The sequence below is a fragment of the Hyalella azteca genome, unplaced genomic scaffold (genome assembly GCF_000764305.2).
Source record: "Hyalella azteca isolate HAZT.00-mixed unplaced genomic scaffold, Hazt_2.0.2 contig3015, whole genome shotgun sequence".
Taxonomy (NCBI): Eukaryota; Metazoa; Arthropoda; class Malacostraca; order Amphipoda; family Hyalellidae; genus Hyalella; species Hyalella azteca.
The window spans coordinates 34915-44523 of NW_025933271.1; the positions used below are offsets into that span (position 1 = coordinate 34915).

General features: G+C 38.5%; 1 protein-coding gene across 1 annotated transcript; it reads left to right on the top strand.

The window, feature by feature from the left end:
- Positions 1 to 4330: 4330 nt before the first annotated feature.
- LOC108674151 (transcription factor SPT20 homolog) lies at positions 4331 to 9200 on the top strand. The gene is made up of 6 exons (XM_047885756.1): positions 4331 to 4438; positions 4631 to 5232; positions 5683 to 5747; positions 6094 to 6331; positions 8142 to 8259; positions 8537 to 9200. Exons 1-5 carry the CDS (start codon positions 4435 to 4437, stop codon positions 8226 to 8228), a joined length of 996 nt encoding a protein of 331 aa, XP_047741712.1. The 5' UTR covers positions 4331 to 4434; the 3' UTR covers positions 8229 to 8259; positions 8537 to 9200.
- The last annotated feature ends 409 nt before the right edge of the window (positions 9201 to 9609 follow it).

Consider the following 9609-nt stretch of genomic DNA (forward strand, 5'->3'; position numbering starts at 1 on the left):
TTTACAGTACCTACCCCCTTTTTTGCTGTTTTCTATTAATTTAATGTTTTCCTTCATTTTTTAGAAAAAGTTGCATGAACTAAAATGTCTTAGAAAAGATCATCACAGCTTAGTGGAATAGTGAATAGATATAGAATAGTGAATAGATATAGTAGAGCTGTGGTGGTGCAGTGGTGAGAGACTCAGTCTCTCGCACCCAGCTCCCGGGTTTGAGTCCCACTGAGGACAAGTTCTTCCGGGAAGCTCAGCTCATGGTCAACTCAGCCATTCATCCAACTCTGATTACTTTGGTGGTCAATGTAATCTGATTTGGTCAATGGTCATCTGATTACTTTGGTCTCAGTGGACTCACACTGAGTCCACTACACAACACCCTTGTCCAGGGTGTTGTGTAATGCAATAAAATGGTTCTGGCGGGTCAGCAAGCCAGTGATGGTAGTAGAACTACCAGTAGCACCAATTGCCTGGAAAAACTGACCTATCACCCCCCTACCTAGTCACCACTACCAGGATGGGCAATTAAAACAACAATAGATATAGTAATTTTAGAATAAATATGGTATTGCAAAACCTTTATATGGTCATACATAATATGAATTATTGGACTATCACACTTTTCCAGATCATTACCCTAAAAATGAGTATACATTAATTCCAAAATCAATTAAATTACATCATCATCAGTGGCTCATGGATGACAATGGAGCCAATGCATAATATATACATTTCGAAACAACTCCTCATGCAGATGAGTTTGAGCTGCTTTTCAATTGCCCCTCTTGTTTAGAATACTGTCAAACAGGGTAATATGGGACGGTTTTGAGTGTTTTTTGGTAATAACTTCTTGCCATGCAACATTTCATAAACAAAATTGAACTCATTTTAAAGCTTTTTGTGAGGGCGATTGTATGGCATCTCTGAAAAAATTCCATATGCTATTCATAAGAAGCCAGAGGCAAAATAAAAGTGTCCCAAATTACCCCTGGGAACTAGACTCCTGAGTCTTGGAATAAGTTTCCTGAAACAAACCGGGACAAACAGGACAAGATGAGAAATTACAGGGACAGAAGGTAAAATTGGTCCCGGAATATATGTATGAACTGGGACAAGACTTGTGTCCTGTACTTTAAAACTTGTGTCCCGGCATGAAACTATTTGAACCAGGTCAAAGTGAAACAATAATTAACATAACAAGAGGAGAGTATCTTAAATATTCGAGACAAAACGAGACGTTTTGAGCAAGTGGATTAAGGAATAATATGTTAGCTCTTGATTGGTAATGAGCAGTAGCCGGTCATTTGCAGATGTGTTTCACTGCCAAACTAATTTGGCAGTTGAATTAGTGGGCAGATTAGGCAATGTGTGGCTGAATATTGAGTGAATAATTTTGCTGTCTTGCCTTCAATCATGCCTTATGTGAGAACTGTACAAGTTTAGTATGCATTCCATACAAGTTCAGGCATGCATTGCTAGTTAGTGACACATTGTCACTAACTAATAAGGACAATTAGATGACAGTGGAATGGTTCTCTTTTCTTTAGTCATTTAACACGTTGACTACGATTGCTTCATCTTGTACTATTATTTCATTTTTTGTACTTTTTTTAAGCAGGGTTGCCAGATGGTCATTTTTTCTGGACAAATTCCGTGATTTAGTTTTTCTCAATTGTGTTGGCCAGCTAAAATTTATGATAAGGGTACTTCCTAAATAAATTTTCAATGCTGCAAAAAGAAAATAAATGGAATTTTTATAGCGTTAAATAAACTAGTATATATTGAATTATCGGCCTGTTTTGGCCTTTTTTGTTTTTGGATTTAGCCAATTTTAGGTAACCTGAATTATGTACCACTACCATCAAACGGGGTAAAAAGAAACGGACGGGGTAAATAGGGACGCGTGTCCCACATTTCATAGAAATGTTGTAGCAGCTAAACGAATCAAAATATTGCAAAACTAAAACTAGTGTTGTAAACTGCAACATTGTTATTATCTATTATGTATAAAGCTAGTCAAGAAATCAACCGTTTACTACCTCTAAAAAATTGCTCAAAAAAGTGTGAAAAGTGCGATTTTGGAAAAGTTCCTCTGCTAAGGTCTGGAGCAAAAAAAATATTTGCCTTATTGAAAAATGTTTCTTACATAAAAGTTACACCCAGGTGTTGGCTTGAAAATGTAATTGATGAATATTGCCTATCTCATTAAAAAAATGGCAGCCATTTCTGCACGATGGGGTAAAAAGGAACACCCCCCCGGGGTAATTAGGGACACCCTTAAAAATGCATTTACAGTTGAACCTCAGTTAGCAAAGGCTCCAGTTAACAAAAAAATTGATTAACAACAAAGAACTTTGATTACATTTACCTTGCTTGGCAAAAAAAATCCACTTATGGAAAAATTAGTGCATCATCGGTCATCACAAAATTGTACATAGAATGCTATATATAGAATTGTGCACCGGGCATCATAGAATGAAAAGTAATTGACCTAAACTATGATTTATTTTTTCAAAACATATGATATGTACAAGTTTAGTATGCATTCCATACAAGTTCAGGCATGCATCGCTAGTTAATGACACATTGTCACTAACTAAGCAGGACAATTAGATGACAGTGGAATGGGTCTCTTTTCTGTAGTCGTTTAACACGTTGACTACGATTGCTTCATCTTGCACTATTATTTCATTTTTTGTCTTTTTTTAATCAGGGTTGCCAAATGGTCATTTTTTTCTGGACAAATTCCGTGATTTAGTTTTTCTCAATTGCATTGGCCGGCTAAAATTTTTGATAGGGGTACTTCCTAATTAAATTTTAAATATTGCAAAAAGAAAATAAATGGAATTTTTATAGTGGAACCTACAAATAAACTAGTATACATTGAATTATTGGCCTTTTTGGCCTTTTTTTGTTTTTGGATTTGGCCAATTTTAGGCAACCTGAATTATGTACCACTACCTCCTGGAGAAATGCATTTCGTGGTATGCATATGTACCAATACGTAGTCAATGTGTTAAGATGCCAAGGGTCAAAGGCAATATTAGTCTATCAAGTCTACCAATGTCATCAGCAAGTACAGCCTCCTCCAGAACCTCTAAAACTACAAAATGTCATTTAGCAGGTGCAGGTGTTACACCACTCACCACAAGATACATACACCACTCACCACAAGTCCAAATGGAAATAAGTCCAAGGGCTGTCACTCGAGACCATGTTGCTGTACCATCTAGTGCTCCAACTGATGGACCTTAACTAGCAGAAACTTAACTAAATTATAGACTTTACAAGACTTTATCATTGAAGATTTTTCTTTACTTTTCATCATGAAAAAATATATTTAATATGCATTAAAGTATAACATTGCAAATGGAAAAATAAAAAATATGCAAATTTTCATTATAATTTTTATTTGCAAGTCTAGAATAAGTGTCATGTTGAATTATGATATGTAGCAAAAAAATCTTAATTGCCAAGCCTGATTGAAATTGTCAATGAATATGTCTCAAGTTATTGTACATGTCTGTATACCAAAAACATAATTTACATCCCATCATTAAGTGGTTTGTCTTGCTATGTCTCATTATGTCCCATTATAAAAGCTATCAATTCCGGGAAATTTTGAACCTCCTATTTAAACCAGGATGTCTGATCTTATCATGGCATTGTCCTGGAATTCCCACTGAGTGCTGAAAATTATCTCGGTTATTACTGCAAACTGGGACTAACTTCTTGTCTTGTTTTGTCTTGATTGGAAAAAAGTTCCAAACTCGAGTCTACTGGGAACAGGGTAATAAGGGACACTTGAAATAAAACTAAATTTTAAAACGTTTGAAGCAAGCAGAGTGTACTCATCCATTACCAACAGTACTCTGAAGTCCTCTTCCTTTGTAGATGCAGAATAAATGACATTTTAATCTTGTGATTTTTTTACTTTTCACTTCTAGTTCATGAGAAGTGAAATGAACATTTTAACCAGCAAATTGCAGGTAATTTTCCAAATATCACAGGCTGTAATTTTTTGGCAAATTATCCTGAATATTCCAACATCCACAAGTAGTGGCCACAGGCGAACAAGGGATTTTTAGAAACAAGTTATTTCAATTCCCCAATTTACTTTAAAATTATATTGAATATCTATTAATGATGCAGGTATCCATGTTACTTAACTAATCTACTCATAGGACTCAAGCAGGGAGGGCAACTAAACAGTCTCTTGTTTTCTGCTATGCTTTAATAGCTTTATTATGCTCTACTGGTGTTGCCTGACTTTTAATTATAATTTGTGTGACTGCAGCTTACATTATATTTACTCACTTGTTCTCTTCTCTTTCCAGACTCATAATTATAATTAATGTACGTTTAGTCATGTGAGAGGACTAAAATTCTTACAGAACCTTCATTTGATCCTGCTTTTGACTTGCCTGGCTTGGCTCCATAATGTGTAAGTCCCGTGCTACCTAAACTCCATTGCAATTCAACTTCTCTATCTTGTCATAATATACTTCTGCTTTGAATGTGTTGTCATGAGCATAAATAGTGATAAAATTCAAACAAACATTCAAGTAAAAATCATGTTATTTGTTTAAAAATTGCCCAATAGTGAGTAAATTGTAAATTTTCTTTGTCTTGGCAGATTCTTGGCAGCAGATACTAAGGCTTCAGCAGAGACAACAAGAGATACAGCAGATACTTCAAGAACTGCAAGAACAAGAGCAGCAGCTCTTACAAGGCATGCAGCAGCGGCATCAAGAAGAGTTGCAGCAGCTAGTACAAAAACTGCAACAAAACATGCTGCAGCAGCTAGAACAAAAACTGCAACAAAGCATGCTGCAGTTGTTAGAAAAGATTAAGCAGCAACAAAAAGAGAAGCAGCAGCTACAACAAATACGGCAAGTGTTACAACAAGAGCAGCAGCTCTTACAAGGCATGCAGCAGCGGCATCAAGAAGAGTTGCAGCAGCTAGAACAAAAACTGCAACAATACATGCTGCAGCAGCTAAAACAAATACTGCAACAAGACATGCTGCAGTTGTTACAAAAGATTAAGCAGCAACAAAAAGAGAAGCAGCAGCAACAAAAAGAGAAGCAGCAGCTACAACAAATACGGCAAGTGTTACAACAAGAGCATCAGCAGACACAACAACTGATGCAGCAGCTACAACAAATATTGCAGCATAGTATACAACAACTGGAGCTAGTACAACAGGATTTACCAGACCATTATCATTTTGACCAGGTAAGAAGAAACAGATTCATCAATATTTTTATTTTGGCTACATACACTGTAGGTCATTTAAGTTTCTGACTTTTCATTTGAAAGCAAAATATCTTATCCCTGAGCCATTCTTGATCCATGTATGTGTCCACGTGATGGGTGCACAATTACCACTTCAAATTATTATGACATTTATGTTCATGGGTTATGTTCACCAGATAGCCTATTATGTTTAGACAAGAGTCTCCAGATAATGTTGTCCGTATTAAATATTCTTGTTTGACATTTATGTTCATTGGTCATGTTCACCAGATAACATGTTATGTTTAGACAAGTGTCTCCAGTTTATGTTATCCATATTAAATATTCTTGTTTGACATTTATGTTCATGGGTTATGTTCACCAGATAACATGTTATGTTTAGACAAGTGTCTCCAGATTATGTTGTCCACATAAAAATTGTTGTTGCAGGCAATGCAGTCAAGCGCAGTGCAACAACAGAACAGGCAAGACAACGACCACTACCCTGAAGATAGGTACAACAAATTCTTTGATATGAATTACTCTAAGATTTGAACAAATTCGTAAATAAGAAAAAATATATATGAAAGTGCACATTGTCTGAAAACCTGCCAGTGCTCCCTCCATGAGGCGGTCTTATGTCGCACATTTATTCTCTTCATCATGAAAGGCAATTGTTGATCAAAAACTCATTCATAATATAATCCAGAGTGGTAAAATTATATTAAGAAAATATTTTCTGATGAAATGAAAATGATATGATCCAGGTTTGTAAACATCAAGTAATTAATAATGATTTTTTATTGCGACCCACACGATTACCCAAGTTTGGTTGAGTCCATAAAGGGATTTCTTGAGCAGGGCAGACCGGCAAGGAGACAGCAACGTTGACAGACACCGGGGCGGTCGGATGGACCGAAGTCGCGGCGACAGAAGAGACGCAGCAAGAAACCGTGATGGTAATAATGACAGGGACCGTTCGAGGAGCAGTGACAGAAGAGACGAAGCAAGAGACAGTGATGGTAATAATGGCAGGGACCGTTCGAGGAACGGCTCGCGGGAGAGGAGACGGCCGTCGTCGTCCGTCCAGGAGCAGGAGGTGAGGCCGGCGTGCGAGGGCAAACAGGGGCCGTATTATCAAAAACTTTACGAGCTCCTAACTCTATCAGCCAATCACTGATGGCGTTTCAAGCTAAACCTACCAATCACAGTCAAAAAATTGACCGCTGTATGCACTTGGGCTGTATGCATGTGTACTTTGGATGCTACGTGTACTACTAAGGGCATTACGTGTACTTGGCCGCTACGTTTACTTAGGTCTATTTGTATACTTAATCCACTATGTATACTTGAACCGCTACATGTAATTAAGCAATTTTTGGTAGTACAACCCCTGCTCATCAGAAAGCATGTTTATATTAATTGCTTCCTATATTAATAATAATTAATAAACAGAAGCAACGCTGGGAGGAGTTTTTGAGTACTCAGAGTACTCATCAAAACTATATAGAACAACCTGCAGTCTCCCAACTCTGACAGTGGCCTCACCCCATCTCACTCATAAATTACCACCTCGGACACCATCCCTTCATGCCAACAACAGACCAATATATTAATAAACCAGTATGCAAGCATCAGTCATCTGCCCAAGCACAGAGCAGACAGACAAATCCACAGACGCAAGCACAAATTTCCACTTGACAACACCTGGTCCTTGCCACAACATGTGATACTACATGCGTAATATAACATCTCAAAAACTCATCTGCAATAGGGCCAGACAACATCTCTAATTTTCATCTCAAGTACCTAGCCCCACATGGCATCACCACACTCACAAACATGGCAAACTTTTCATATGTCTGTTGCATTACACCATCAATCTGAAAAACTGGCAAAACGATAACTCTCCTCGAACCAAACAAACCTTCTACTGAGGCAGCCTAGTACAGGCCCATAGTTCTGGTTTAATTTGTGGTTGCATGGCGCCCTGACTTAGTCTTGATTGAATTTGCCCAACCATCCTAGGCAGGTGCCTGGTAGCATATAAGCACAAAAGTTACAGGTTTAATTTTTGGTTGCATGGCGCAATGTTTAAAAGTACTGCAGAGTCTTGGTTGAATTTACTACCCAACCACCCTGGCCAGCTGCCCGGTAGCATGGTAGTGACAATGCGTCTCTCAAAGGGTATCAAGGAGTGGCACCACATCATCACTAAAGAATGGCGCAACCATCTCGTCCTGAGAGCGTTAGTCTTTATTTATGATCTGGGATAGAAATGTGTATTGGTTTAAATATAGTTTGTTATTAGGCAGAATCAGAAGCTAGGTTACAGTACTTTTCAAAACAAAAGGATACTAATGTTCAACTTTCTATGACAGCGATTTTGTTGTTGATATGGTTACGAAATTTTAGCTGAAAAACTGGTTTATGAATGACGTCTCTCAAGTCACGTGATTTGTGAAAGGAATATCTGTTTCCTCATAACTTGTGTGTTATATGCAGCTCAGTTTTGAATGTCATGATATGATACATTGTAGCACCTGACCATTAACTGCTAGCTGTTCATAGACTTCCAGTAGCATCATTTATTATTAAGTATTTTACTGACACGGTAGTGTTGTTTATCTCAAGTTAGGTGATGACTTAGCATGAATATATGAGATGCTTCTTTTGTTGACATGATGAGACTAACATGGCCATATGACGCTCCCTCTGTTGACATGATGAGACTAACATGGCCATATAATGCTCCCTCTGTTGACATGATGAGACTAACATGGCCATATGACGCTCCCTCTGTTGACATGGTGAGACTAACATGGCCATATGACGCTCCCTCTGTTGACACGATCAATATGGCCAAATGTTTGCATGGTATATATAGAATAAGCTATTGTTTGTTGCAGCGAGCAAGCCATTCTCCCGAGCCCGGAGCCCATCACTATGCAGGACCCAAGGATGCAGAATCTGGTCAACTTACCCGGAAATGTTGAGAACGACTTTTTCAATCCTGCAAGCTCTAGGGTAAGTCAGGCTACTTGTTTTTTTATATTTGTCATAGTCTAGCTGTTTGGCAACGTTTATATTTCTTTGTTTTCAAGCTGGCGTAATTTTTTAAAATTATGTATATTATTTTGCTTCAGATATCCTTGCTAAAGCTTAGAAACAGCCTAAATTTACTCTAAATGAAACTTGTCATGTTCTTACACCCAAATATTGTCAATTCCCAGTTATTAATGCTACCTGAATTCAGTCGCCTTGCTGCCCGAAAAATGCTTAAAAAGCTCATAATTTTCCGCAGCTTGATCCCTCGTCCCAGTCCATGATCGGTTCTGTGAACTCCGCTGCTGTGGGGCCACACGCAGGAGGGCCTTTCCCTGCGTCAACAGGCCTAACCACATTGGGCCACCCTAGCGTATCCCAACAACAACAGTGTGCGACACCCATGGGTTCTGCCTTGGTGAAGCCCATGAATGCTGGGGGTGCTCAGCAATAACCTGAGCCTCCAGTCTTCCTCGCCATGTACCTCCACAATGACAAGCTCTTCGTCTGTCCTTGCTGCCACTTGTGGATCAGCTACTCTTCCTGATGACAAAAACGAAGTCATGAACTTCATCAAGCAAGAACCTATGGATATGGACGTCAAGAAGGAGCTCTCGTCGCCTGAGGGCGCTGATGTCAAAGTTAAGATGGAGATTAAGACAGAAGTTAAAGATGAGCCGACTTCACCTGAGAGCGACTTCTATTAAAGCTTGTTAATGGTCTCTGATGCTCCATACATTTAAGTCAAATGTGCGCTAGTTCGTAAAATAAGCGATAGTAACTTGAACAAGCATTAAAACATGTTGTGAATTAAACGATAGTATCACAAAATGTTTCTGGGGAAACCCACTACTGAATCAAAATTCGTTCCTAGCAGCTCAAAACATGTTGAGATTACTTAACTTGATACAGTGTGTGTGTTTCCAGACATGTGTAGACTTTTTATCATGCAAACAAAAAAAATTTTAGGTACAGGTATACATCCATCATGCATAGTACCCAGCGCTCTGTTTCGCCCGTGCAACTGTTCTTGCTGTCCTGTTCGATCCTCGGGCAATCGATCTTGGGCTGATTTGATGTCAAACGATTTGGTTGTGAGCTGATATGAGGCAGGGCTGTTTGATCTGGGGCTGTTATGATGCCATGCGGTTTGATTGTGGGCTTGTTTGAATCCGGATTTCAACTCATTGTCGATATTAACTCCTAAATCCTTTTCCGTTGTCGACTTCGACATCATCACTCTGTCGTTGCAACCGTGTCTTCTCATACTGTAATCTTGCTGTTCATTATTCTTGCCAAGGTGGATAACTTTACATTTGTCAGCGTTAAAAC

Excerpts from the sequence above, each read along its gene's own strand:
- LOC108674151 (XM_047885756.1), top strand. Across the intron at positions 5,233-5,682 it reads ACCATTATCATTTTGACCAG|GCAATGCAGTCAAGCGCAGT; the intron begins GTAAGAAGAAAC and ends TTGTTGTTGCAG. Across the intron at positions 5,748-6,093 it reads GACCACTACCCTGAAGATAG|GGCAGACCGGCAAGGAGACA; the intron begins GTACAACAAATT and ends TTTCTTGAGCAG.